The sequence below is a fragment of the Chrysemys picta genome, chromosome 2 (assembly GCF_011386835.1).
Source record: "Chrysemys picta bellii isolate R12L10 chromosome 2, ASM1138683v2, whole genome shotgun sequence".
Lineage (NCBI taxonomy): Eukaryota > Metazoa > Chordata > Testudines > Emydidae > Chrysemys > Chrysemys picta.
The window spans coordinates 92,286,426-92,300,097 of NC_088792.1; the positions used below are offsets into that span (position 1 = coordinate 92,286,426).

The 13,672-nt window shown below is 44.8% G+C and overlaps 1 protein-coding gene across 7 annotated transcripts in view; it reads left to right on the forward strand.

Annotated features, from left to right (window-relative positions):
- The window catches only part of BMPER (BMP binding endothelial regulator), a 220,757-nt gene that overhangs the window by 106,200 nt on the left and 100,885 nt on the right, over positions 1-13,672 (forward strand). For all 7 annotated transcript variants that reach the window (XR_010599179.1, XM_065587193.1, XM_065587194.1 and 4 more), the window contains one exon: positions 8,344-8,443. Coding sequence is in view for 6 of the 7 variants with exons in the window: in XM_065587193.1 (XP_065443265.1) it covers positions 8,344-8,443 (100 nt within the window). In the remaining variant the exon portion in view is untranslated. The remainder of the gene's footprint in view (positions 1-8,343; positions 8,444-13,672) is intronic.

Sequence of the window (13,672 nt, forward strand, 5' to 3'; positions counted from 1 at the left end):
GTCCTTCAGCCAATTAATGAATTGTCAATTAATGTATGTTTTTAAAATGATAATACAGTCACTTAAAGTGTTTCTGCAGATTTGCAGCTATTTATCTGTTGGTTAGATATTTCCTATGCATACAGTATGATAGGCCATACTAACAGAATCAGTAAAAAGTCTCAAACACTTTTAAAGTGAGACCACTGTACATGCACAAACAGCCTGATTTTCCCATCACATCAGTTTTATACTATTGTAGCTCCATTGACTTCACTGCGTTTCCTCTTGATTTTTAATCAGTGTGAGAGCAGAATCAGACCCCAATTAGATTCTGGCCAGCATTTTTCATAAATCTAATATAAATATATTGTTTATCCCACAACATACTTTCCTACATGATTAAAAGCTCTCTTGGATTTTGGCAAAGACAGGTTCACTTCAGCAGAAGCTACTGTATGAGGAATTCCTTAGTTAGTTCCACCTTGAAGTTAGCTAGTTAGCACCATTCACCGAGTTATAGAATCATAGAAATGTAGAAATGGGAGGGACTCAGAGGTCATCTAATCCATCCCCCTCCCATGCTGAGGGAGGACTAAGTAAACCTTAACCATCCCTGACAGGTGTTTGTCTAATCCAGTGGTCCCCAACCTTTTTCGTCTGGCGGGCACCAGACGACGAGCCACGGAGGACCGTGGTGGTGGATGAGTATCCGCCGCCAAGCGGCAACGTCAATAGGCGTCGCTGCCAAAATGCTGCTGACAAGCAGCAGCATCCAGAGGCGTCACCGCCGAAAATCGGCGGCATTTCAGTGGCGATGACGCTGCTTCTCAGCGGCATTTCGGCGGATGCTCATCCGCCGGCCAGTACGCAGGTGCACTTAGACGCCCCGGCGGGTGCCATGGCGCACACGGGCACCGTGTTGGGGACCCTGGTCTAATCTGTTGTTAACTTCCCCCCAGTGACAGGGATTCCACAACCTCCCTTAGTAGCCTGTTCAAGTACTTAACTATCTTTATACTTAGAGAAAACTTTCTAAATCTTCCTTGCTGCAGATTAAACTCATTACTTCGTGAGTTATCTATGGCAGACATGGAGAACAATTGTTTATCGTCCTCATTATATAAAAGCCCTTAACATATCTGAAGACTGTTAACAGGTCCCCCCTCAGTCTTCTTGTCTCAAAACTAAATATGTCCAGTTTTTTAAACCTTTCCTCACCTTTATAAGGCTTTTATAATTTTTGTTGCTCTCCACTGGATTTTCTAGTTTGTCTACGTTTTTCCTAAACTGTGGTGCCCAAAACAGGACACTATTCCAGCTGAGGCCTCACCAGTGCTAAGTAGAGTGGGACAATTACCTCCTGTATCTTGCATTTGACACGCTTGTTGATAGATCCCCCAGATGATATGAGCCTTTCACACAACTGCATGATATTGTTGGCTCCTATTCAATTTGTGATCCACTATAACCCCCAGATCCTTTTCAGCATTACTACTGCCCAACCGGTAGTTCTCCATTTTGTAGTTGTGCATTTGATTTTTTTTCCATCCTAAGTGAAGTACTTTGCCCTTGTTTTTATTGAATTTCACTTTGTTGATTTCAGACCAATTCTCTAATTTATCAATGTCATTTTGAATTCTCATCCTGTCCTCCGAACTGCTTGAAATCCCTCCCAATCATCTGAAAATGTTATAAGTGTGCTCTCCACTCCATTATCTAAATCACTAATGAAAATATTGTTTAATATCAGACCCAGAATAGACCCCTGTGAGACTCCACAAGATATGCCCTCCCAGTGTGACAGTGAATCATTGATAAGTACTTTTTTAGTACGGTCTTTCAACCAGTTGCGCACTCATTTTATAGTAATTATCATCTAGAGCACTTTCCCCTAGTTTGCTTATGAGAAAGTATAGCGGAGTGCGGCAGGGCCCCCTTGGCTCCTGCCTCTGATATGTCCACAAAATCACTCTGAGACCCTGGGGTTAGTATCCATTGGTGCAGTTTATTCACAGGCTTGTTCCCACTACCGTTTCACCATGTACAGTTGGCCCTTCACCGTCTGTAGGAGGGAGGCATTACCTCCCTGCTTCCACTCCCTGCCTTTTCCCTTTCTTTCTGCTCCCCCTTTGCTTCCTTCCCCTGAAGCTTTTATACGGGTCCAGGATAATTAGGCAGCAGCGGTCTCTGCTTCCCCAATTAGGGCGACGTTATCTCTAGCCAGCTGTAATCTATCCCCCTAAATGGGAGCTGGCGTGAGAGAGGGCTGAATCAGCAAACCTTTGCCCAGCACCCTGTCATACACCTCCCCCATTTCTCTGACCACCAGGTTCGCCCTCCGCATCCTCTCCATCTACTGAGGGGGAGGGGATCTACGGGTGAGTCTTTTCCCCTCTTTTGGGTCAGTTCCAGGGTTTGTCATGTGGGGATCCTTCATCTCCCACCCACAGAAACTACACTGTGTGGGGGATGGACAGCCCCACAGCTCCATTGCAACCCCAGGTCCTTGTACCATTAACAGTTCCCTGGGTGTTCTACTGTTTTTCCCCCTTCTTTTCCATCAGGGGTTTCGGATTGGTCCTGGCTCTCTCCCAGACAATCAGGGCTTCCTGTTCCACAAGCTCGTCCAACGGGTCCTGGGTCTCTTCCTCTGGGGGTCTGCTAATAAGAGCCTCCACTGGGCTTTGCTCTCTGGTCAAGGACCCTGGGGCGGACATCTCGCCCACAGCTTCCCTCTCCTTTCTTGGGCTCTGTTGTCTAGGGGTTTTCTGCTTGGGGGTCTCTACCCCTGTCCTCAGGGATTCTCCCTCTGCCCACCTTCCCTCATGCTGCGAAGAGGTCCCAGTCCATACCCACCATTATTGGATAAGGTAGGCCCTTTACTACCCCGACCTGTTGCCACTTAAACCTGCCCCAAACCTTGGGGGGCACCTGGGCCATAGGGTATTGCCTCCTATCCAAGTGGATGCATCTACATCCATCTTCACACCGGGAATCCACCAATGCGGCCTTTTGTATCAGAGAGCAGGCCAAGACCAAGTTCACCAGACCTCGCTGGGGTTTCCTCCCCACCATCACTGGAATGGTGGACAGCTTCCAACCTTTCCCTCCAGCATTTGCCCAGCCACAAAACTCTGCCCACCCACTATCCATGTGCGGGCAGTCTCCCTTCTTGTGTCCTGGTTGTCTGCACTGCCAGTAGACAACCAGTCTGGATCCTGTGGGAGCCCCTCGGATGTCCTCCAGTTTGTTCTCCGGGCTATTCCTGGGTGGGGGTGCTCTAGGCCTTCTCCCAGTCTCCATTTACATGCTCAGCCATCCCTCCTTCCTGGGGAAGTCCGCCTCCACGTACTCCTCCGTAAGCTTTAGAGCTGCCTCGACTGTATTTGGTTGGTGCTGCCTCACCCACATCTTTATGATCTCAGGGAGGCCCTGTAAGAACTGCTCTTGGACAAGCACGTCTATGATCTCCCCCACTCTCTGGGTGACTGGCCTCAGCCTGGGTGGCCCAGTGCATTAACTTTTGGGCAAATGCCCGGGGCCTCAACCCCCTGTCCACCTCACCAACCAGAACTTCTGGCGGTACTTCTCCACGAACAGCCCCACCCGATCCAGAATGGCTGCCTTAACCGCTTCATTCCTGGTCTGCTCTTCACTTAGGGCTACGTAGGCCACTGGGCTTCACCAGCTAGGTAGGGAGCCAGTTGCAGGGTCCAGTGTCCCATCCAGCTCCCACAGCTACCTGCTTAAATGTGCCTAGGAAGGTGTTGGGGTCATCTGTTGGGCCCATTTTACACAGTCCTTAGCCCAGCGCCTGAACACCATCACCTCCCACGGGACTTGCCACTTTCTGCAGGAGCTACTGTTGGATGCCAGCCTGCTCCTGAATGAAGTCCTGCAGGCTCTTCTACTGTTCTGCCTGCCAGGTGAGCAGGGCCTGTCTCTCCAGCTGGTGGGCTTGCTGAAAACTGCGTTGCCTTCTGCACTCCTCGTGCTGCTTGACCAGCCACTGCAGGGGCTCCTCCATCTCCAGGCTGCCAAACACTTGCTCTGTCATGGGATCCCAGACAAACCCCCACGTGTAGCAGAGCGCAACAAGGCCCCTTGGCTCCTGCCTCTGCTAAGTCCCCAAAATCACTCTGAGACCCTGGGGTTAGTATCCACTGGTGCAGTTTATTCACAGGCTTGTTCCCACCACCATTTCACCATGTACAATTGGCCCTTCAACATCGGGCATTTATATAGTTCCAGGCTAATTAGGTGGCAGCTGTCTCCACCTCCCAATTAGGGCCACGTTATCTCCAGGCAGCTCTAATCTATCCCTCTAAATGGGAGCTGGCGTGACAGAGGGCTGAATCAGCAACCCTTTGCCCAGGACCCTGTCACAGAACGTTATATGGGTCAGTGTCAAAAGCCTTATTAAAATTGAGATTAATCATGTCTCCTGCTTCCCACCCCATCCACTAAGCCAATAATCCTTTCAAAGAAGAAAATTAGGCTGATTTGTTCTTGACAAATCCATGTTGGCTATTTTTATAACCCCATTATCCTCCAGGTGCTTAAAAATTAATTGTTTAATAATTTGTTCGCGCATGTTTCCAGGTATCAAAGTTAGACTGACTGGTCTATAATACCCCAGATACTCTTTGTTCCCCTTTTTAAGTTTGCCTTTCTTCATATGGGACCTAACCCATCCTCCATGAGTTCTCAAAGATAATTGCTAATGGTTCTGAGATTGCTTGAGCTAGTTCCTTAAGCACCCTAGGGTTGAATTTCAGGCCCTGCTGACTGGAATACTTCTAATTTATCTAGATAGTCTTTAACCTGTACTTTCCCTATTCTGGCTTGTATTATGGATATAGCCATTTGATTTTGTCACAGCAAAATAATTTGTAATTTTCTGCAGGAATTTTCAGTTCACCAAAGTTAATACTGGGAAGGAGGGCGACAAACTATTTTTCATTTGCTTTTTTCTTGACCTATTGTAGCAACATATTGTATTTGTACACAACTTCTTTTCATGCTGTTTGAAGCACTGGAGACTCCTACTGGGACTTTGAACTCAGGACAAGTAATGCTACGTGTTTTTAGGAGAATAAAGGTCCAGATCATAGCATTGTACAGGGTTTGATGTTTTCTTAAAGCCTGAAACTCACCAACTCTCTATAATAACTGAAGACTAGGTGGAGTTACTATTATTTTAAATGAAATAGGTTGATTTGTTTTATGTCTTTTTTGAACATGCACTATACGATGACATGTAAGCCTGGAATATCTATCTCGGGTAGCAGAGACCAGGAATGTTGCTTCACTCTTAGGACATAAACAGCATAACCGCTGGAATCAGAAATCAGTGATAAAAAACCAGACATGATTCAGTTTGAGAGAAAATTCCTGGATGGGGGAAAGGAGAGGTGAACAGAATGGGAAAAAGGTGCTGAGCACAAAGGAACTAAAAATAAAAGGCAAAAACAAACAAGCATTTAGCATTACTTATCAATAGGACCCTACCAAATTCGCCACTGTGAAAAACGCATTGTGGACCGTGAAATCTGGTCTCCCCCTGTGAAATCTGATCTTTCGTGTACTTTTACCCTATACTATACATATTTCATGGAGGAGACCAGCGTTTCCCAAACTGGGGGTCCTGACCCAAAAAGAGGAAGTGGGGAGGCGCAAGGTTATTGTAGGGAGGGTCCACAGTACTGCCACCCTTACTTCTGCACTGCCTTCAGAGCTGGACAGCCAAAGAGTGGAAGTGGCTGGCTGAGAGCCCAGCTCTGAAGGTAGTGCTGCTGCCAGCAGCAGTACAGAAGTACGGATGGCATGATATGGTATTGCCACTCTTACTTCTGCGCTGCTGCCTTCAGAGCTGGGCGGCCAGAGAGTGGTAGTTGCTAGCTGAGGGCTAGCATCCATAGGTGAGATTATGGGGAGGGGCTCTTTCAGATTGCAGGGCTCTGGTCAACCAAGCTACTAGATCATTCCTTAACTCACCATCAGTGTTCTTCTCGGCCCTCCCCCCATCTCATCAACTGCTCCATGCCCTAATTACTCATTCACATTATCTTTTCAAGAGGGGTTCTGTCTTCTATGAGCTTTCCCCTCGGTGGAGTGACAGCACCATTTCTGTGAGCCAGGGAGAGAGATTTATTCATTCTCTCATTCTGCACCTGTGCCTCTTCCTAAAGAGCTATTCCCTGAGCATCAGAAGAATCCTCAGTGAAGGAATTCATTTAGTTTTGTCAGAGTTTCCTGTCTGATCCATAATTTAGATCAGCAGTTTCAGCTCGCAATAAACTCTGTATTCCTGGATGCTGCGATGAAAGAATTATGAGCAGGTCATAGCCATGTGCGTTCAGGATACTTCACTGGTCCCCTTGGGGCAGATGGAAAAAATGTTATTTTCAGAGTTCTGGGTCTGAAAACTTGTTACAGTATGTGGTACAGACAGTACATTATTTTTTTTCATAATAGTATCAGTCTGGCCATTTGTCTACATTAGTCTGCTCTTGCTACATAAAAGCTCACTCATGGTTCACTGTGCTATTGTACTGTTTGGTGGTGGAGTCTTGTGCTATAATTTCAAACAGTGAACTCTTAAAAGAATGGCTTTTTCCATCTGTTTCAAGGGAGGTCAGAGAAGCATCCTGAATGCATATGGCTGTGGACTACTCATAATTCTTTCATTGCAGCATCCAGGAATACAAAGTATATTGTGGACTGAATCCTTTGCCCTAGATTATGGATTGGGCAGGACATTTAGATTAAACTAACTGAATTCCCTTCATGGGACAAAGGTGACCAGATTTTAAAAGTGAAAAACCTGGATACCAGTCCTGGGTGTGGAGGATATTTTGGTTGAGGTCTTGAGATGTGCACAGAAGGGTTTTGGCAACAGAGCGGAGAGAGGAAAGGTCTCTTTCTCTCTCTCTCTCTCCATCTTTAGCTAAAATATCCCCTCCCTATTAGGTTGACCAGACATCCCAATTTCACAGGGAGAGTGGCTTTGTCTTATATAGGCACCTATTACCCCTCACCCCTTGTCCCAATTTGTCACACTTGTGATCTGGTCACCCTACTCCCCACCATCCCCTACAAACCTCCTTTTTAGAATAAAAATCAGGATATTATTTAGACTGAAAACTCTTTGAGACACAAATGGTCTTTTCTTACTATATGTGTGTACAGCATCAATAGCATCAATAGGGCCTTGATTCCTGACTAGGGCCCTGAAGCACTACTGCATTACAGGTAATAAATAATGTTTCAGTAAAGAATATTTATCTCTGTGTCACCTTCACTTTTTTTCCTCCAGTCCCAATGCTTTTGCCTCTTTCTCTACCCTGTATCTGCAAGGCCAACATCTTTTTCCTTTGAAATCGCCCCTGAACCAAGTCCTGCCTTATTTCTACTCTTTCCCCTTGTCACTATATTATTGATTGATCTCCTTCAACTGTTTTCTCTATTCTTACACTTTCTATGCTGTTTCTCTTTTGCCTTTTTCTCATTTTCTCCTCTACTTTCCCCTGTTCCTTCAGTATACGCTTCTTTCCTCTCTCTATCTGCCACACATTCTATCTCATTAACTATCTGTTCTTTGTTCTCTGAACAGTGCAGACTTTTGGGTGTGCACAGCTGGACTAAGAATGGGCTTTCATGAATGATTGTGGCTACCTGGGATTCCTGAAGTGGTGGAAATACTGGGAGAATACCCATTCTCCTCTTACTTTTGTTCTTTAACTCTGTTTCCTATCCCAGACAAGCCAAGAAGTCTTATGCAGCAGCATATGCGGTGAAAAATAATGGAAAAAGTAAATAAATATATGGAGATATAACTCTCTTATAGAGCTGGAAGGGATCCCGAAAGGTCATCAAGTCCAGCCCACTGCCTTCACTAGCAGGACCAAGTACTAATTTTGCCCCAGATCCCTAAGTGGCCCCCTCAAGGATTGAGCTCACAACCCTGGGTTTAGCAGGTCAATGCTCAAACCCCTGAACTATCCCTCCTACCAACTTTTTGGAACCTCAAGAAAGGTTCATGTGTTATGCTTTTATTCTACTTGATTTTCCGACATCCATATTGAGAAATCAGTTAGCCAGGCACTTCTCTTTGTGCAGCTATCACTTGCTTATTGTTTACCAGAGTGAAAAACAGTAATACATACAGAGATTCTGCAAGGAATGTAGGAAGTGCTTTATGGCAGTTACATATAATCTCTGTGACAGGTATGAATAGAAATATATGTAGACAAATGTTGCTTCTGCTAAGACTTTTATAAGACTTGTCACCAGTGTGTGTGTGTGTGCACGTGGTTTTTTTTTTTTTTTTTTTTCCTAATTGAGCCTATTTTCCCTTAGGGAGGCAGGACACACTGCGTACAAGAAGTCTGCCCCATTCTGTCATGTCCCCAGCATCTCAGTCACATTCCTTCTGGACACTGTTGCCCCAAATGTTTAGGTGAGTGGTTCTTTTCACAGGCATAATGTATGTAATTCAATATATTTCTGCATAGTGGCTTTCATGCAAATATTTCACAGCCAATACAAAGCAAAAATTAGTGATGCTTAGTAAAGGCTACAATTTGCTTTTTATACAGGTAGCCTCAATAGACATGGTAGGGTCTTGAAGAAAGATACAAAGGACAAATTTTGGGAGAGGAGTTGGGAAATTTGTTGTGTGTGAGAGAAAAGAATATAGTTGATTCCCACTTTTACCACACATGTTTTGCAAAGCAGGGTGAGATTGGGGGAGGCAGCTCCTTGAAATGTCCATAAATCCTAGAAAGATGCTTCACCTTTTGTTATTTTATTCAAGCCAGTTTCCCCATTTTTGGTTTTGAGGAAATAGCAATCGAAGGAAGTCCGTCAGCTGAAGTGTCATCATTAAAAGCTATTGTCAGAATGGATAGGGACCTTTTAATTTGTGTAATTGTTCACTCCCTGAAGGGGCATCATAGTCTGAACTGGGAAGATTTTCAGTTGGATTAAGATAACTCAGTACATGCTTTTGCATCAGATGGTTTCTTCTCCCCCAGAACATCAAGCAATATAAACAATGTGAAATCTGGAGGGAGGAACATCTGCCCTCCAGTTGTTGACACTGGTGGGGGCCCAATTTGGACCAGAAAGAATCAGTCTGGCCACTTGTCTACACGCAAGGTATTAACGTTAAATTAAAGATTACAGGGATTGGAATAGAAATAAGTTACCTTTAGTAAAGTATTGTATGACGTATTTACCTCTAATCTCAGATACTCCCCACCTTAGCTCATCTCTGCTTTTGGTTCCAGAATGGCGTCATGATCTCCAGCTACAGGCTGGGGAGAGGGTGCTGCTTCCTTCTACTGCCAAGAAAGCTTTTTAGGATTGCTTTGCCATCATTCTGCATGGGCAGCACCTTGAAAAGAGGGGAAGTCCAGAAGCCCTTTCCCTTGAGGCTGAGGATAGTTGATGTTACTCTCTCAGCTGGGATCTGTTACTGGATGTCTGAGAAGTCTCAGAGCACATGTAATCTGGGCTTCCTAGAAACCTCTCATGCTCTGGATTACAACTCCAGGGGAAGCCCTAGGGAGATGTCAAATTTAAGAGGAACAGCAGCAGGTTCCCGAAAAGAGACTTCTGGGCCTAAAAGGCATCTGTGATGTAGAGACTCAGGGACTGAGCCAGACTCCTTTTGGGAAGGCAGACTATTCCAAACCACTCCGAATCTTTAAAAGGTTAAGACTTTGGCTTGCTCTTATTTTGCTCTTACTATCTCCACTCACCCCTTGATTCAATAATCCTCAGTGAATCACTCTAATTCAGGTGCAAAGAATAGCAAAAAGCTATCATGAAGGGAATCTGGGTTTTAATTTTGTCTGCCATCTCTGAAAGAGTTGGGGCCATTACAGACTTGATACGACTTCTCTCACCCAGTTAGAGGGGATTTTGTTGTCTCAGACATATCCCATACTAGAATCTTGAGCCTATTTCCAGGGCTGGCTTAACGAAAGGACACAAAGGGCCATGGCCCATGGGCCTCCAGGCCTGTAGATTGTTTCAGCATCTCATAATATTTAACATATTTTGCCTGCTTGAAACACAGCTTTTTATTTTATTTTATTTTATTAGAAGCTTTATAAATACCTGGCTCAGACATAAAACTGCAGCACCAGAGAGTACACTCCCTTAGTTGTCACCTACCACCCCATACTGGAACCCATAAGGGGTATCATCAAATAACAACAACCCATACTCGATGGGGACCCCATTGTGAAAGAAATATTTCTTTAACTCCCTCTTCTGGTTTTCAAACAAATCCCAACTTCTCATCATCAGAATCAAGCTCACCACAGACCAGGACACACCAACTCAAAGTGGCACCATACTCTGCCAGAACAGATGCAAAACCTACAGACATATCTCCACTACTACACTGATTAACACCCCCTGTGACCTGGGCTGCCTCGAGCAGCCCTCACTGGAAATGCCAAGGTCAGGGCAGGCTGCAAAAGGAAGAGCAGATACTCCCAAGCCTGGTGGGTAACACTAAAGTTAAGCCTTTCAACCAGTCACAAACTATGCTTCTGATCCCTCACGCTGGTTATCAAGAAGCAAAAAAGAAATCATACTGCCTCCTTTATTGCATTCCAGTTCTCTGGCTCCCAATCAGCACCTAGGTCCAGTACATTGAAAAGTTATTTTAAAACTCTATTCACATATACAAAATGTTCTTCTGACCCCAAAGGGTCAGCCACATTACCAGGTCAGTATAGGGTGGATCTTACCCAAAATACCATGCTGCCAGCCAATCCTTTAGTGTCTAAAACTAAAGGAAGAAGTGAGGTTTTTACTCACGAAAGCTTATGCCCAAATAAATCTGTTAGTCTTTAAGGTGCCACCAGACTCCTTGTTGTTTTTGTAGATACAGACTAACACGGCTACCCCCTGATACTTGACAAGAAGAGAGATGTTAAATAGTAAAGCAGTCACATACATACAAAGATTCAAAGTCCATGAAGTTCCTAGCAGTATTGGTGAGTTTGGTGGCTTGAAAGTCCCTCTGGATCACATTCACAGCTTGGATGGGTCAGTCAATCATTTGTTTAGAGCTTCATTTGTAGAAAAGTTACTCCAGAGGTAAGAGGCAGAAATGAAGACAAAAAGGAGAACATGCAGCTGCCTTTTACAATCTTTTGCCATGCGGCCTGTGCTTCCTTTGTTTCCAACACAAACTGCCCAGCACATGGCTTGGAAACCTTTTCTGTCCATAGGCATACCCATGCCTTGCTGCGTCATAAGGTGTATCCTCTGCCTTCTCTCAATGAGTCAATTGTATAGCTGATAGTCTCTAATGGGCCATCAAGCAGGCTAGGCGGAGCTGATGCCAAACTGTCTGGGGGTGTAACCCAGAAGCATAGACCAAGTTTGAATACAGACATACATACATATCAATAACTCATAATACAAAAGGTGATTCAAACATAAACAAGATTATTATATCTGGCACATCATAACATTTTTACAGCTCTTACATGGCATACCTGGCATATGTCATTGCAATTTTACAATATTGGTATTCATAATATCCTAAAGTGTCCCCCAGATTCCATACCGTGTCACACACACCCTCCCACAACACACCATGGGTCCCACACATGCCCATCACAATGTGTGGTGTCCTCATCCAGGTTACTAAATGCCCCAGTACTATGTGGGTGATACCAGACAATCTCTACGCTCTCGAATGAACTCACACAGGAAAAGACAAAGGCACCACATCACCTGTGGGTGAACACTTTTCACAAAGCAATCATTCTATATGTGACCTATCAGTCTTCATCCTCAAAGAAAACCTGCACAACACCTTCAAAAGGTGAGCCTAGGAGCTTAAATTCATAACTTCGCCTAGTCACTAAAAATCATGGACTGAAGAGAGACACTAGATGTATGGCTTATTATAACAATCTATTTCCCACTAACAACCCTCCCCCAGGTGCCTTCCCCCCCTTTGCTTCCCCCCTTCTGACTGAAGGGGCGTTAATGAGCCATTCTTTTTAGGTGACAAATCTGAAGAACTGTCCCAGATTGAGGTGTCAGTAGAGGAAGTTTTGGAACAAATTGATAAATTAAACAATAATAAGTCACCAGGACCAGATGGTATTGACCCAAGTGTTCTGAAGGAACTCAAATAATGAAATTGCAGAACTACTAACTGTGGTATGTAACCTATCACTTAAATTAGCTTCTGTACCAGATGACTGGAAGATAACTAATGTGATGCCAATTTTTAAAAAAGGCTCCAGAGTTGATCCTGGCAATTACAGGATGGTAAGCCTAACTTCAGTACCAGGCAAATTGGTTGAAACTATAGTGAAGAACTGAAATATCAGACACATAGATGAACACAAATTATTGGGGCAGAGTCGACGTAACTTTTGTAAAGGGATATCTAGTACAGTGGTTCCCAAACTTGTTCCACCGCTTGTGCAGGGAAAGCCCTTGGCGGGCTGGGCTGGTTTATTTATCTGCCACTTCCACAGGTTCGGCCGATCGTGGCTCCCAGTGGCCATGGTTCGCTGCTCCAGGCCAATGGGAGCTACTGGAAGTGGCGGCCAGTACGTCCCTCGGCCCGCGCTGCTTCCAGCAGCTCCCATTGGCCTGGAGCAGTGAACCGCGGCCACTGGGAGCCGCGATCGGCCGAACCTGTGGACGCGGCAGGTAAACAAACTGGCCCGGCCCGCCAGGGCTTTCCCTGCACAAGCGGCGGAACAAGTTTGGGAACCACTGATCTAGTAGAATTCTTTGAGCGGGTCAATAAACATGTGGACAAGGGTGATTCAGGAGATATAGTGTACTTGGACTTTCAGAAAGCCTTTGACAAGGTCCCTCACCAAAGGCTCTAAAGCAAACTAAGCAATCATGGGATAAGAGGGAAGGTCTTCTCATGGATCAATAACTGGTTAAAAGACAGGAAATAAAGGGTAGGAATAAATGGTCAGTTTTCAGAATGGAGAGAGGAAATAGCAGGGTTTCCCAAGGATCTGTACTGAGACCAGTGCTGTTCAACATATTCATAAATGTTCTAGAAAAAGAGGTAAACAGTGAGGTGACAAAGTTTGCAAGGATTTACAAAGGGATCTCACAAAACTGGGTGACTGGGCAACAAAATAGCAGATTAAATTCAATGTTGATAAATGCAAAGTGATGCACATTGGAAAACATTATCCCAACTCTACATACATCATTTTGTATGTTTGCCACTCAAGAAAGATCTTGGAGTCATCATGGATAGTTCTCTGAAACCAATGTTCCCTCTAATTTTTTCCATCCATGTGCAGAATGAATTTTGTTATGTGCAGCACCAATATCGTGTGCCACCAGTAGAAACAAAAAACCTAGATATAATATAAATTTTTAAAAAGTTACCATAGGTATGGAAGAAGAAGAAATAATATTAAAACAAGGGATAATTAACAAGGTGCACTACTTAAGATGTTTGTTTAATATGAAATCAAAGAAAAAGAAAATTAACACTGCAAAATTTTCAGTAGTCCTCTCTTCCCACCCCAGTCCCAGGGTTGGGGGAGAGACATCTCTCCCCACTGCAGCCCCAGAGCTGGGGGAGAAGCGTCTCTCCCTGCCACAGCCCCGGGGCTGGCGGAGAGGCGTCTCTCCTTGCCATAGTCCTGCATGCCTCAAGCTCCTC